General features: G+C 41.0%; 1 protein-coding gene and 1 long non-coding RNA gene across 3 annotated transcripts in view; one reads left to right on the forward strand and one right to left on the reverse strand.

The window, feature by feature from the left end:
* The window catches only part of MYO16 (myosin XVI), a 481,192-nt gene that overhangs the window by 258,911 nt on the left and 205,770 nt on the right, over window positions 1–16,511 (forward strand). The window contains exons 17-20 of the mRNA XM_038570035.1: window positions 670–781; window positions 3,912–4,029; window positions 4,844–4,915; window positions 7,278–7,419. Of these exons, the coding sequence (XP_038425963.1) occupies window positions 670–781; window positions 3,912–4,029; window positions 4,844–4,915; window positions 7,278–7,419 (444 nt within the window). The remainder of the gene's footprint in view (window positions 1–669; window positions 782–3,911; window positions 4,030–4,843; window positions 4,916–7,277; window positions 7,420–16,511) is intronic.
* LOC119865233 overlaps window positions 1–16,511 on the reverse strand; it is a 60,333-nt gene that overhangs the window by 9,830 nt on the left and 33,992 nt on the right. The window contains exons 4-7 of one of the 2 annotated variants that reach the window (XR_005376587.1): window positions 7,729–8,108; window positions 7,254–7,510; window positions 4,504–4,592; window positions 903–997 (exon numbers count right to left, since the gene is read on the reverse strand). This is a non-coding gene — a long non-coding RNA (uncharacterized LOC119865233). Of the gene's footprint in view, window positions 1–902; window positions 998–1,788; window positions 3,350–4,503; window positions 4,593–7,253; window positions 7,511–7,728; window positions 8,109–16,511 lie in introns of those variants that run through there. The other variant, XR_005376588.1, reaches the window with a different exon arrangement.

Genomic DNA, 16,511 nt, shown 5'->3' on the forward strand with positions numbered 1-16,511 from the left:
TTTTCTTATCATCCTCTCTGGGTTTGGTCGCCTTCCTGAATACTTACAAACACCTCTTGTCCATCTCTGTTTTTCTGCCTCCATACTATACTATACTATACATTGTATATTATATTCTCTCCTTCCTGAGCTCAACAGTATACTGTTTTTTTGTTGTTGAGCTTCCAAGGATGAGCTCTTTATCGTTATATCCTCAGCTGCTGGTAAGGTATACTTGGGAAGTGATTGCTGTGTGATTGTTGCATAAAAGGAATAAATCAACAAATTAATCAGCCACCACATAATTACAGGATATTAACAAGAAGAAATTATAAATGACTCTAAATTAAAAATCTTTAATAAAAATGTTAATTACAAAGCCTAGGCTAGGACCCACTAAATTTCTAAATGAAATTCATAAAACTCTTGTGACCTTCCTTAGCTAGGAAGGGTACAGCTCAGGTGAGAACCAAGTAAAACACTGTAAATAGGTTCTGGTACAACAAGAACTTTTTTTTTTCTTCCTGAAACATCATGTGCTATTATGTATCAAAGCCTTGTAAACACAGGGTACTCAATGTTCAGGTGACTTCTATTATTCTGGAGACCAAATATGGCGGAAGTGACTTTTAACCACTGGAGTTTGACCACAAGCCAAGCCATAAGGCTGTGTGTTTTCTATCCTAACAGGTATTTGAACCAGACCCTACCAGAAGATATATCAACAGCAGAGCATTCTCTGAACAGGGAGAAATTTGCTATTTTGAAACAAGCCCTGAATGTAGTTGGCTTCAGTAACTTGGTGAGTCATATCATAAATATTTCACTGAGAAAACCAACATTCTACTAATTTACAAAAGTTATTCATTCAAAAACATTGACTGAGTCCCTATTATATTCCGGATATTGTTGGGAGTACTCACAATTTAGCAGAGAATAAGCCTCAATCTATGCCTCCTAGAGTTCATATTCTCATGGGGGAGATAGACATCAGTGCTGTTCCCTGGGGTCATAGATCCTATGAAGACAAATAGAGAGTGACAAGAGGAAGGGCATCGACTTTCAAGAGGGTGGTCAAGGAGACCTTCTCCCACATGAACTCACAGAGCAAACAGATCAAAGGACTGTGCACGGACCAACTCCAGAGAAAACTGGCAAATCTGAAGGAACTAATTGCTGCTAAGAATCACTTTGAAAAGTGACCTTATGACTTATGACAGTGTGTTTCTGTGCCATAGAAAGTTTTTTTTTTTATTCTTAAAATACCCACAAAGCATTATGAAGTGGGGAAATACAATTTAAAATGTTCAGATCAGTACTCTATGATATAAATTTCTGTGATCATGGAAATGTTCTGGATCTGTGCTTCACGACACGGTAGGTCCATGGGTGGCTAGCAGGCACATGAAATGTGGCTAATGCGAATAAGGAAATGAATTTTTAGTTTTGCTTAGTTTTAATTAATTTAAATTTAAGCAGCCTCATGTGGTCAGTGGTTACTGAATCAGACAGCATAGGTCTAGTGGACAGGAGATCTGAAATGAGCTAAGCCTGGAAACCCTTCACACTCCCGTCAAATTCCCCTTTCCCTTACACATTAGCTGTTCCCTCCTCATTCAGTTTGATGTAATTTTCAGTTATGGCCAATTCCTCATTAGCGGTTAGCACAAGATCTCACGGGTAACTTTGGAATGCCAATAGGTTAGCAACCCAGATTTAGCCATAGATTTATATATCTTCTTCTTATAGTAAGTTGATGGTAGTAAGTTCATTTTGTTTTTACCCCTAACCTACATAGACAGGGCTCAAAGGGCAGGGAGCTGTGGGAAGGGGTGGGGAGATGGGGATTCGCCCTAAATGAAACAGCTCTGGGCACTTCACCCCCGTCCTATTCAGAACTTGGGAATCTAGGAACATACAATCATATGGTATCTGCGTTTTTCTTTTTCTCTCTCTCCAGTTATCCAATCTCTGTATTTCTGTCTTTTAGTAACTCCTACCCATTTGCACTTTTCTGCCCTGGCATTCACTACTGTTGTACTTTTTTAAAAAAAAATTTTCCCTTCTTCTGTGCCTAAAATTTCTGCTTCCTTATAGGAAACTGGGATATAGAAGTGGGTACGGAACCATTCTACCAAAGTACTCGTTGCTTGGAAACAGGGTTTTAAAAATCCATGATTGATTCTCAGAAGCAAGGGCAACCAGAATATACTTTTTCGCCTAAGGTACCCAGTAGAGAATCTGACAACCTTTTTGGTAAAAGACATATGTGCATTTTAACAAAAGACACGAAGGACACCATTTCACTGTGATCCTTTAGGGTGATCAGAATGGTGACATTTTAGTGCACTTCGGAGGGATAGATCATGTCCGGTAGGACCAGAAGGGAGATATTTCTGGGCTGGCAAGAAAATTGAACAAGACTTGTTCATAAAGATGCCTTCACCTGCGTCCTCCATCAGCACCATGTCGTGGGCCAGCAGGACGGCAGGGAAATGCCACCCACTGTCTGTGGACACAGGACGTCAGCCCTGTCCTCTGCTCACAATGCTTCCTAGTGTGGCTAGTTGTCATGCTCTGTCTCCACTGCTAAACTCCGAGACTCTTGAGGTCAGAACAAAGCCTTCCTGACCGTGTATCTCTAGAGTGCCTACTTCACAGGGAACCATGAAAATATACTGAGGAGTTACGGGATTTATTAAAAATATTAAACAGGGGGAAAGCAGTTGTCAGGTAGTGTGAGGAGTGAAATGTTATTCAAGCCAGCATGATTGAATGAAGTTTGAAACCATAGCCTGTGATTTGCAAGTCACCGAAACCACTTTTAAGTAATGCCACAGTCCTAGGGTATTATACCTGAAAATTACTTACAGACCATCCTTGTCAGTATTCTCATCTTAAAGATGATAGAATTATATTCTGTGGTGAGAACTAGAAGTTCTGGAAGAAATTCATGGAGGTCCTAAGGGCTACATTATTCTACTTGTATACTTGTAAAGCAAATGCGAGTTGTTCTTAGTAGATTTTCACAGACGACAGCTTTTAATTTTAAAACTGCATATTAGGAAAATGAGAATTTAAAAGATATGTCCTTTGCCCAACATGGAACTTAACCAGTGTACTATTGATATCATTATACTAAGTATTTGTTCCAGAGAGGTTTATTTTTCAGCCTACAGCTTTTCCTTGATTTTTCACTGTCACCACAAAATGACTGCCCATAAACCAAATTTAAGGTCTAGTTTCTTTCTTTATGCAGAGCTCCAGATTCTCAGATCTTTTCTTTCAGCAGACACTCTTACTTCCTTCTCCCTTCTGCTCAAAGATAGCTCTTGCCAACATCCATTTCTTTCTCTTTTCCTTAAAATACCTTAAAAAAACAATTAGCATTTTTTTAATTCAGGCATAGACGTTTGTATCATGCCTTTCTGAATTTCCCAGCAGAAGTGAAAAGTCCTATAATCTTAACATCAGTTTATCTCAGAGGGGACATAACGAGAAGATGGCCCACACAGAGTATGTCCTCTCAGGAAGCAGCCTCCACCTGCCGCCCTGTGTCAGCCCCACGAGCATGCACCATGGCCCACCAGTCCAACCATCAGGACACAGTGGTTCATGTTTCAGTATGAGATTTATCTAGAAACTGTCAATTTATATCAGAACATCACTTCCTTACCCTCTTTTAAGGAGCAGAGACACTGACTTAAGGGAAATGTACATTGAAGCGATTGTGGTTTCAAGCTGGAGATGGGTGGTTTCTCTTACCAGACACTTGGGATCTGAAAAATTCCAACCCCACCAACAGGGTCCTCATCAGTTTTTGTTTTGTTTTGTTTTGTTTTGTTTGTTTTTAAGCTATTAGGTTTTTAAAGGATTTGTCTTTTAATCTTTCTCCTAAGCCATTCTGTTTTCTGTCTTTGTAAAACGTGTAGGAGGTAGAGAATCTGTTTGTGATCCTGGCAGCAATATTACACATTGGAGACATTCGATTCACTGCTCTGACCGAGGCCAACTCCGCATTTGTCTCTGACCTCCAGCTTCTAGAACAAGGTCAGTGGAACAGAGCTCTCCTTAACCTCGTGGGTGCGTAGCTTTGCAGACGTGCCAGTAGAGGGAGACACAGTACGGAAAACTCTGGCAGAAGAACCACCCTCCCCCTTTTCTGCGGGAGTAGAATGCAGAGTGGGAAAATATATACATTAATAATAATTTAAAAATAATTAAAAAGCGGTATCCACTTCTTATAAATGGTTTGGGGAATGAAGAACAACATGTACATAATGTTCTCCTGCTTCCCACATTTACAGAGTTGATTCTTAGGCACATACTTGGGTTTATTTATGTTGTTCTCAATATTCTCTCCCCCCCCACCCACCCACCTTTGCTGCCCAGTGTATTTTGGGGGCATGTTATTAACTGAACATTTTAAGCAATACATTACTTCCCTTCAAAGGTCTTGCCAAAAACCTCTCTCTCCCCTTTGAAGTTGCTTTGTTAGTCACTCCCAGATTTTTTTCAAGATACCTTCAAACCACAGATTGTCAGTGAGCATCATGTCTTCACCTTGTATCAAAGTAATTGAACCAGGGACTGGGAGAAACATTCAGGGCCACCTGTGAGGGCAAGGAGGGAAGAGACCTGTAATGATTTTCTACAGGAGCCCGACCAGCTCATTAGCATTATGATTACTAGAAGATATTTCTGTAGTGTACTTTGATACTTCAAGCACTTGTTCAGTGTTTGTAATCCACAAAGTTCCTAATGGGGCTATATAATAAACTCATAAATAGTAACTGTAAAGTATCAGGTTCGCCCTCAAAAAACATATACTAACTTTATGCTTCCAATGCTGCTTTAATTTTAGTGGCTGGATTGTTACAAGTATCAACTGAGGAGCTGGTATCTGCTTTAACATCCGATATCCAGTATTTTAAAGGTAAGTTCTGCCAGACTCTGATGTTTACCTTTGTGCAATCTGTGGTCTTCTCCCAGATACAGAAAGCCAATACAACCTTCCTCTCCCCACCTCGTGTACCTCTTTCCATGCACTGAATGCCGAAAGGGAAATGCATGATGAACCCATTTGGTCACCTGATATGGCTCTGTGTTGTGAACCTTGTTAAGCTCTCGAGAGACCATTTCGGTGAATTAGTCACCTTTTCTAGCTAATCGGTCCTTTTAGACAAATTGAGTCATCAGTCCAACAGGACATATTCAGGTAAACGATTGGAACTGTTTGTGTATGCCGTGTCGCCACCCTGGTCAATGAAGACTTCTTCCTTCCTCTGCACTGTAAGTTGTAAGAAAAGCTGCGGTGTATTGGGCACTTGTGAACCGACAGGAGAGGTGCCAAGTGCTATAAATGTTGGTATTTTAACATTTCCACACGTTGCTCTGAAGGAGGCATAACTTTTTCTTTAGAACAGATGAGAAAACTAAGGTTCAAAGAGACTCAATAACTCTGCACATCAGATCACTAGTAAAGGCATGTTTGGAATTCGAATCTAATGCTGCCGGAGTGCTGCAATGACTCTCCTTACGCCACACACATCTCTCTCTATTCAGTGGTTTCCCACATGCACTTCAGGTGTTCCCAGGAGATATTGCCTTACCAGCCTTCCTCTTACTGAGAGTTTGAGGACTCTCTTTTCTTTCTTTCTCGAAATCACCCCTGTCCTTACCTGGTGCTCCTCTTGAACATACTTGCAGATATTTAGTATGTGACTTACCACTCCTGCCTCATAGCTCCATAGGGTTCCTATCCAGCTCTGGAACTTAATGCATCATCTCCCCATTATCCAGGCGGTTGTGCAAAAGTCATTTTGGTGCCTCTTCCTCCTACACCTCGACTGATGCCTGTCAGCTCTACTTCACACATCTCCCTTGGTCTCACTACCTTTCCTTCATTTCTGACACCACTACCTTAATATGTCATTCCTTTCCTAGATCACGGAACAATATCCTCTTTAATTTTTTATCTGGCCTTATCTATACTGTCTACCTTCCCCAATGGCTCAGGAATGGTCTTTCTGAATCCTATTCTGCAAGTATGATTTTCCTTTTTTTTTTTTTTTTGCAAGTATGATTTTCATCCATGGACAAGAGCCCTTCAGAGATGCTCTCAGATCATCCATTTGGGATAGCCCAGCACGCCCTTTATAATTCAGGTTTACCTCACATTGATGCTTTATTCTGACCCATCTTCCCACCAGCCCTGGCATCTAATTGTATCATTTCTTGAACTTCTCCAAAATCATCATGTCTCATGATGTTTTGAGAAAATTTGAACTCACCATTAATACCTAGAATTTACTGTTTGTGAGTTTTTCTGCTTACACCATCCTCGCTTCCTTACTCAGCTACCATGTTGGTGACCCATCAACACCCTCAATCATGTTTAGTCTAGAGACCATAATTCTATAATGTCATAAATGCCACACCTGCTTTCACAGCCACCTTATTTGTTGATCTCGATGGCCTTGATCTGACAGGTCTCTGAATCTTCCTCACCTGCTGGGTTTTTGTTTTTTTTCTTTTATCTCTGCCTATCTGGTTCTCCTGCATCTCTACCTCCATTGACCAACAGCTCTTTCAGCCATTATTTCACACAGTAATCATCTTATTACTTAACCCCCTGCTCAGCCAAGTAGCACCGGTTAGCCAGGCTAGCCACAGCCACACAGTATGAGTGCTAGATGCTTCTCTGCTCTCTAGCATCAAAACTATCACAGGCTCAGCTCCAAATCATCCTCACCTGTTCCCTGCCCCCCTTGGTTTCTTCTGAAAACCTTATCACTCAAGATTTCAATTACCGTCTCTTAGAGAATGACTTGAACAGTTCTATCTGAAAGCTCTAACTTCTTCCCAAACTCCACACACACATTTTAGTTAGCTGGATTGTGTCTCCGAAAATATTTAAAATATGACAAATTTTCCAGATGGCCAGGTTTCCAAAGGCCTTGAGGATGATTCATATTCAAACCAGAGAGCTGTTTTCAGAAATCCTGTTAAGGGGGGCCCACCAACAGTTGGTTCCCTAATAGAAAGGAAATTACAGAGCCTGCATCGAGATCCAAAGCTATGCTCAGGGTCAGTAGCAAATAATACTGCAGTGTACATGGGCCTCACTTTGGGAAACATTTTCAGTGGCAGACACCTCATTTGTTTAGAGCTGTCACATGTTTTTAACATCTTTTGGCATATGAGATTGTGTAAGGAATAAAATAGGTGTGCATGGCCTTGTTTGCCTTGAAATGAGTGAAGCCTCGTTCTACCTCTTAGCCTTTCTGCCCTTCCAGGAGATACCATCATACGGCGACACACTGTGGAGATGGCAGAATTTTACCGGGACCTCTTGGCCAAGTCCATGTTCAGTCGTTTGTTTAGCTTTTTGGTGAATACCATGAATTGTTGCCTCCACAGTCAAGATGAGCACAGCAGGTAGGATTGGCAGACACGGGTCTGCTCTGTTATTCTTGTTGTAGCCGACTTAAAAGCACCTCTTACAGGTGCTCTATAATCCAACGCGACACTATAATGAAAACATTTCATTTTAACAAGTGATTTTACCTAAAGGGTTTCATTGACTCTTTCTTAGAGATTTAAACCCCCTCCTCCCACCCACACACATTGACGAATTAATCAAATCATATCTCATGCATGGGGATGCACATGCATTCTCTCTGGTACCAAGAAATTTTAAGAATTAATAGATCTGGGAAGAAGACTAAGAATATCTAAAGCACTTACCTTTTTTGAGGAGCCCATTTCTCTCTTAGGACCAATCGAATGTTATGTTTCCGATTAGTAAGTCTTCCTATTTTGTTCACTTATTTGCAGATTATTTGACAGGAGGTCTCTATGGTAATCATTTTGAGTCATAGCCTTAACCACCTTTAAAGCAGGAGCTTTTCAGGACTATTTGATGATCTAAAAATCATAGACCTACAATGTCATCTCGTTAATGGAAAACTTTGTTAGTATTCTTGTCAGTAACACTGACTTTGAGCAGGCCGTTGAGAGCAGAATTGCATCCAGAAGTCTTCACATGTATGCCTATCTTTGAATGAAGCCTTTTGAGAATTTCTTTGTTGTCCACATAGAGTTCTTCACCAGATTCCTAAAAGTTGCTGCCTTTGGAGGTTTCAAGGAAAACACAAGAAGTAACATGTAGTAATGGGACAGTTCTTAAGGAAAAGTAGACATCTCAGAAGACTTTAAGGACAAAGGGATATGGAAGTCCTCATTAACATGTGTATATATAAATCCCACAGCTTGCGGATCAGCATATTGCAATACAGTCTGGGATTTGCGATACTCGGTATAGTATTATCAGTATTTTAGCAGTTGTACCTTAGAGTTTGGTATGGTGAGGATTCTTGGATTTATAATTACTTATTGTCAGTTAATTTATAATTTTCCTTTAAATATGAAGATGATTCACAGAATGATACTAATATGCTGTCTTGCAAATTAATCTGGTGTAAAATTATTGGCTGTTCTACTGAAATTGATATTGAAAAAAATTAATATCATAAATCCAGCTACACATGGAAACTTTTAGAAAATTTCCATTTGACATTCACTTTCTTAAAAGATTTATTTATTTATTCTAGAGACAGTGAGAAAGAGAGCATGCAAGAGGGGTAGAGGACTGAGTGAGAGAGCAAATCGTAAGAAGACTCCATGCTAAGCATGGAGGAGCCCAATGCAGGGTTTGATCTCACAACCCTGAGATCATGACTGGAGCCAAAATCAAGAGTCAGATGCTCAACTGGCTGAGTCACCCAGGTGCCTCTCCATTTGGTATTTAAATCTTACAGAGCCATAAATTTATGTAATTGGGAAAATTTAGACATAGTCTCAATATTTGACTACATACACAGGAAAATATACAAACATAAACCTTGGAAAGCATATTATTTCTCTTTCAGTGGGAATATTGCCACTGTGTCAATATGCAAATTTATGGTGTTAGTGCTGTCTTTTAAAATTCTTGACTAAGCAAATGAATGAGGACAGGGATTAGTAGGAAATTAGTAATGATTTAATGTTTTAGAAGTTTAACTTAAGAAGACACACTATTCTCAGATGAGTCATAATTCCCATGTTTTTCTCTCATTTCTCCCTGGGGTCACCCAAACCTAAATTTAAATCTCAGAATACTCCAAAGAAAGGTTATGTTTGCAGTATTTCTAACTCATTGAAATTCATGGAAAGCTGAAGGATTTGTAGATTTACAGACTTATTTCCTAAGTCTCCGAGAGGTCTCAAAATTTGGATAAACTTAGGCTTTGACTGTTTATGAATCTCTCAATTTTTTGAAATGTGTAATCATGTCAAAAACATTATATAAAATATGTGTATCCCCATGGTTCAAGTTGGCGAGGACTCTTGATGTTGATGGGGAGTATTTTTCACACTACATTTTTTTTGGTAAATTTTGCAAGAAAAGAACAACTATAAATAAGATGTACTGTAACAAGTTATTAAAAGAAACAAGTGAAATTGAATCCGATGAAATGTTCTTGGAATGCTGGACTCATTTCCTGGATTACAGCAAAATAGGTACAATATTAATAGTATTATACACTTCAAAAGATTTTACTCTCTCTACCTAGATTCTTTTTTTTCTTTTTAAGATTTTATTTATTTATTTATGAGAGACACACACAGAGAGGCAGAGACACAGGCAGAGGGAGAAGCAGGCTCCCTGTGGGGAGCCTGATGCGGGATTCCATAAATGACCCCTGGATCATGACCTAAGTCAAAGGCAGATGCTCAATCACTGACCCACCCAAGGGCCCCTCTCTACCTAGATTCTAAATACGGTTGCTTCTAATAAAATCCTGAGGTAAAAGGTGGGAGATGCTGATGATTAGTTAATTATGATGAACCAAAGCATTGGCCGTATTTACTTGGCCAGAATCAAGCCAGTAAGATTGCAGTGTGGATATCTGTCAGTCTGTGGCATGTCATGGTCTTGATGTCTGTGCAGGCCGCTGGCACTGGCCACAACAGGCTGGGGACTGACCAGGCTGGAATAGCTCTCATTCAGGCAGGCACACTTTGTGGTCAGGACACCCCAGAAATTGAAACACACTAAACTTTATTTATTAGGCTCAGTTGACAATAATTTGGTCTAAGTAGGCAAAAAGGAATAATGATAAAAGAGCAATAAAACCAATATATATATTGTGTTGTATTATGCACATTATTATATGTAATGTATGTTTAATGTATATTATTATATCACATATCATATACATTATATATGCACTATACAATATAATAACATACTATTATATATTACACATTATATAATATACTGCATATAGTGTACTATGTATTATATATGTTATAATAATATACTACATTTATTTGTTTAAAACTTTAGTTTTAAATGCATGCATATAAACCACCCTCAGAAGAAATCCCATTAGACAGCCAAGAACAGCACAGTTACTGTGTGAGCAGTGGCAGCTCAAGGAAATTGTGAAGTGTGGATGTCCTGCTTCTTCATTACCCCTCCCAATGCACCTCTCTTCAAGAATTCCTACATGAATCAGAGTTGTGGCATTTTAACCATTTTCTGAGGTGTTTCTTTCTCCAAACTGTAACTTTGACCTCTAAAGTAAAGGGTACATAGGGTTAATACAGCCTTACATGAAGCCAGCATGCTCCTGCTCCATGGTCTTGGCCCTGTGGCTGCTCCCCCTTGTGTCTGCCCAGCCCCCACTGGGCTTGCTGTTGCGTCCCATCCTGTGTCCAAGGGCACGCAGTGCTTTGTGGTCTTTGGGGGGCATTAAACTACTGGTGCTCACCTTCCTGTCTGATTCTTTTTTTTTTTTTTTAAGACGTCACTTATTTATTCATAAGAGACACAGAGAGAGGCAGAGACATAGGCAGAGGGAGAAGCAGGCTCCCTGCAGGGATCCCGATGCAGGACTTAATTCAATGACTCCAGGATCAGGACCTGAGCCAAAGGCAGATGCTCAACCACTGAGCCACCCAGGCATCCTCCCCCTTCCCCTTTTTAAAGCTTCCTGTCTGATTCTTAATCAATTGATAAATAAGACAATGGAGTCCCGTATTAGGAGCCAAGACACAGATTCTGTGGATTCTGTGAGGGAGGCAGCGGACCCCAGAGCTGCTGCCTGAGTGCAAGCAAGCTGTTTCTGACCTCTGCTGTCAGGCAGGCTGGCTTGCCAGTGGGCCCGTCAGCTCCAAGCCTCCCACCAGGGCCTCCTCCTGCACGCTCCAGTGGAGGAAGGCCCTCCGTGAAGAGGCCAGGAGAGTTAATACAGCCAGTGGAGCTTCTCTCCATGAAAGAAAATCCCAGGACCAGGGACAGCATCTCCATTTAACGAGATGTGAGTGTTAAGAGTTGATTGGCTCGAAAGACCAAAGGCCCATCTGATGCAAGAAAGTGTGTAGGCTCTGAGACTCCTGTGTGGAGTGGTTTGGGTCTTTTTTTCTTTTTTTTTCAAAAGGATAAATTGAACCCATCTGCCTTATGTGTGACAGTCCTCCCCTCCCTGCAGCCAAGATGTGGCCACTAGATAGGTAGGAGGCCCTTGTAACTTACATGTTACTTGTTCACATTTGGTAGATACTATTCAACAATGAAAACATAATTTTAAATGGTATGGAATAATTTCTTTAAAAAACCCTGATAAGAAGGTAGTTACATAGTTACATTTTAGATAAAATGTAACTACTTTTCTAGTAGTATTTGGTTTCAGCACCCAATGACCCGTGTAGGCATAAACAAAGTCCATGTTTAAACAACATGGAGGCCTATATGTAGAGTCTTATAACCTCATATGGAGAAAATTGGCAACCACTGAGAACCCTGGAAACGCCACCTTCTATTCCACTCTTCACTGGCCAGTTTTCTTCCCTGTGAATCCAAAGCCGTGTTATTAGGTCCCTTCCTGGGGATGCAGCTCTTCTCCCCGAGGAGAAGTCTTTCCTTGGATTCTTCATTAATTGCAGTCAGACCAACATGGTGGTCTGCTTCTCAGGAGTCCTTAAGATGATTCCCAGGGTCCCTTTTTCCCAGGGAGTCAACTTTCCTGATCAGGAAACCACAGTGTCCTTCAGCTTTACGCTTCTCCTACCTCCTGAGTGGGCACAGTCACCTGTCTGCTCTGTGATTGCAGACATGATGTGCAAACACTGGAGGACTGTCACCCCTATACTTCTGACAGTGAGTCTTCCTGCAGCGCTAAGCAGGTTCTTTTCCAGGGTCTACTGGCTGTGTTCCAGAACATCATCTCAAGCACAAACTTTGTGGCATAGAGAGGATTCTGGATAAATTTCCTTACTACTTCCCTACTCCCGTGAATTATTCTTGCCTCAATCATTGTAGAAATCTTTCTCCATTTTGTGATATTGGTTGGACATTTTTAGCAGAGCATTCAAAATGGAAAGGCTTACCTGTAAATACCTGTTGTTCCTTTACTTAATAACATTACAAGCCTTTTGAAAAAGATAGTAGGGAGACACATTAAATGTACCTTTCATCTGAAAAAGCAACATTGTGGACAATATTACATTTGCCCACAAGAAAGCATTTCTTTTATTGTGTCAACATAAGTAAAATTGTCCAACTTTTCAGATCTGTGGTGTTATTACTTATATTGGATGTAACCACCATATTAAAAAGTGATTTGTGATGTACTGAAAACACATGTTTTTCTCATGCCTCACCTTTCCTTAGAGAGTGTCATATGAGGAGAATATGTTTATGGCCCTGGGAAAAAACAGGTAGGTCCCAAGCCTGTTCTGCTCACAAATTACAGTGCTGTGAATCCTTTAAGTCACCAAATATCCTGTTGGAACAGAAATTAGAAATGTCTCAAGGGGCAGCTGGGTGGCTCAGTGGTTGGGTGTCTGCCTTCAGCTCAGGTTGTAATCCCGGGGTCCTGAGATTGAGTCCCATGTCGGGCTCCCCGCAGGAAGCCTGCTTCTCCCTCTGCCTATGCCTCTGTCTCTCTCTCCCTGTGTCTCTCATGAATAAATAAGTAAAATCTTTAGAAAAAAATCTTAAAAAAAAAAAAAGTGTCTCGGGATCCCTGGGTGGCGCAGCGGTTTGGCGCCTGCCTTTGGCCCAGGGCGCGATCCTGGAGACCCGGGATCGAATCCCACGTCGGGCTCCCGGTGCATGGAGCCTGCTTCTCCCTCTGCCTGTGTCTCTGCCTCTCTCTCTCTCTCTCTCTGTATCACAAATAAATAAAAATTTAAAAAAAAATAAATAAAGTAAAAAAAAAAAAGTGTCTCAAAATCAGAGTCCTCTCTCCTGCTACTGGGCTCATGGTGGTGGCTCAGTACCTTCCAGGAAGGGAGCAAAGTGGGCTTCGGTGCCTATAGCTACTGTGGGAGATGAGGGGAGGGACAAGGAAGTGAGGGATGTCTTGATAGCCGGAGGATGGTCATCCCTGACCCTTTCGGGCTCCTCACAGATTCCCACACTATACCTCTCCTTCTGCAGTCCTCAAGGTGTGAGAAGGACAATCATTCATCCGTTACCCATGTGTCGCCTCTGCCTGGGGCAGTCCATTCAGCAGAGGCTCATACCACAGCGGGCTGGTCCCCACACCTTCCCAGGATTCTAAAACAAGATGATACTGGTGATTCTAACTAAAGCAGAATGAGTAATAAATACCTTGATTTAAAAAAATGATAAAATAATTTTGGCAGCTCAGAAACTTGGACCTGTTTCATACTAACGTCCCCACGATTGAAATGGCAATGTTAGATTTAAAATCACTACTTTCTTCTAAAGTGAAACCTCCATCAGAGTTTTGGTGCAGACTTGGCTGCTCACAGAGGTGACTACAAGCTAGGAGGTTCTCGAGCAGCAGAGGGGTTGTAGGGACCTTGGGACAGTTGCGCAAGTGTCTCAGACACCAACACCTATAGTTTATTTCACTCGTTTTTAGCACATGTTCTGAATACAGTGGTTTACGTTCATGTGGCCAGCTGAGAAGCAAAGCCTGTGAAGCGTATTCCTTTTTAGCAATGGACACACCCTAAGAATAAATAGATGGAGTGTTATAGATGGTTAGCGGATGGAGATGAGGAGGCCAGACAGTGGAGTGGTATTGATGGTACATTTTACTTACTTACCTACTTGTGTGTTTGGTCATTCCCTCATTTACGTCTGTTTGTTCTGAAATCCACATTTTTGGGCAGCACAACTTAGCATGCAAATATATGCGATAAATTGAGTTTCAAGCATGCATATGGAGATTTGGGGGTTTGCACTGAGCCTTCAGTTTCTTAAATATGCTTATACTGTATTACGCTCTTACAATATTTTAGTTGAGCTAAACATAAATATTTAGAAACTTTATGATTAATTACACTCCGCTTCAGTGACTTATAGAAACTTCGGAAGAGTTCCCCAGAAATGTCTTCAGACACCAAAACCGATGGTTCATTTTATTCATCTTCATCCTGAGTCCTCATGTAAGTAAGCTGGTGCCTCCTGGCTACCAGAGAACTTTGGTTGGTGTCCAGGGTTATCTGAGGATGAGGAGAGGGAACCAAGTTGTCAGCACTGCACCTGACACAGTGGGAATGGCTGCTTCGGTAAAATCCTCGTGGGTATGGCTGCAAAGGCTTCTGGTTTATGGAGATTTGTCTGTGGAGATGGAGGGTTCTGAAGAGATGCCAGTGGACATTGTGTTGGAAAGCCGGGCTATGGTCTAGTGTCTTTCATTGACTTTTGGTTCAGTGACCTTCTTTTGGAGAGTGGCAACTAGAGGAAATCTGTCGTTCTTTAGAAATAGCAATGTCGCCGTTCACATACACTCTGAACTCTGAGAGATGTTTTACGTTTGCTTAGTCTCTTTACAAAAAGCAGAGACAGTGGATTTGCATCGATCAGTTTCTATCCTCTATGCCTTTCCGTGCTGACACATCCATGACTTGCTTGCCGAGAGCCTGGCTAATGCAAAGAGCGGTGTGTGCTCCTCTATTATTACAGAAACGAGGTCCATGTGGATTAGAAATCATATTTCCTAGACAGTAGGAGTTCCTTGAGGAAAAACTCACATGACAGGACACCAGCTCCTACTTGTGGATAGGTGAGTGTGTAGTGCCTGGACTAGGTTCCAGCTGTGGGGCAGAGGAAGCATTGTGGAACAGAGAGCTGATGCTCTGGGCACCTGGGGACAGGTGGGGGAATAAGGTCCAATTGGGAGGAAGGCTCCAAGTATGAAGATAATCCTGTCTTTTCCTGGGAGGTAGGGGGTCACCACCCCAGGAAATGTCCAGAGTCTTTGTCCTTCCATCCTTAGATTGATTATGGAGAGAGAGAGAAAAAAAAAGGAGGCTATTGAAAAGAAATCACTTGTGAGATTTCTCACACTATTAAATACCCCCACTGCTGCCCAGGATAAGTGTAGTGTGGGTTTGAATAACAACCAAAGTGTTGCACAGATATACCAGTGAGAAAGAAAGCCAGACTGTTTTAGAGAGAAGTTGAAGTTTTCTTCAGTTCTTTTCTTTTTTTCTTTGAATTCACATATCAATTCAACGATTTGATTCCTGAAATCATCAGTAGGATGTTTTCTGCATCTTATCCTGCTTCTCAATTCTCATATTTTAATAGTAAGGAAAAATCATTTTGTAAGTTAGCATGGAACCACCAGCCCAAGCGCCAAATGGCCCATGTGCTCCTCAGCAGTCTGGTTGGGGTCATTGCAGAGGACGGTGGTGACAGCAGTGGGGGCAGCTCCCCTGAGGGTCACAGATGATGACACATTCTCTGAAATAAGAAAAGAAGAGCACATCCAGTGGGACGTAAATTTTAAGTGCTGTCGTGATGCCAGGTGAGTCCATTCCTCTCCAGTATTGACAACACTGGAGAGGATGTGAGCATCTAAATGAACATAGAGAAACTGCACTAAGATTGTAACGAGCAAGTTAATGTTCATCTTCAGAAAAATTGCACTCCTTCAAGAGATGAAACGTGCTATTCTTTCTTAATTAGAGAGAACAAATATTTCATGTAGGGAAAATGTAATTATAGCTTTGGAGAGTTCTGCGGGCTGGTTTAAAAAAGAAACCCATGTCAGCATTTTGGATAATCTGTATTTGGTCTGAAGACTGTCTAACTGAGTGGCAGAGAGCCAGTCTCTACCTTGGTGCTCTGAAATGAAAATACAGTGGATTTAAAAAAAAGGAAAAAAAATACAGTGGATTAACTGGGTCAACTAGATATATGGCTTAAGTTTATTTGGGAATTATCTTTTGTTTTGTTCTGCTAAGAATTTGGTTAATAGTATAAACTATTAATTTTGAATATTTATTGGTGCATATGCACACGTTTGTTGGATTTCCAAGGATTTTAAGTGGAAAGTAATATTTTTCCTGTTTATTAGAATTTGTAGGCAAATTTGTTGTGATTACCCATTTATCTCTCTTCGATGTAATCAGGTAGCACTTAATGTACTTATGAAATGTTACAGTGTCTTTCCTTGGGTCAGAATCTAATTCGAGAATCTGGTGAATGGCATAAA

Source organism: Canis lupus, chromosome 22 (genome assembly GCF_011100685.1).
Source record: "Canis lupus familiaris isolate Mischka breed German Shepherd chromosome 22, alternate assembly UU_Cfam_GSD_1.0, whole genome shotgun sequence".
NCBI classification, from domain to species: Eukaryota; Metazoa; Chordata; class Mammalia; order Carnivora; family Canidae; genus Canis; species Canis lupus.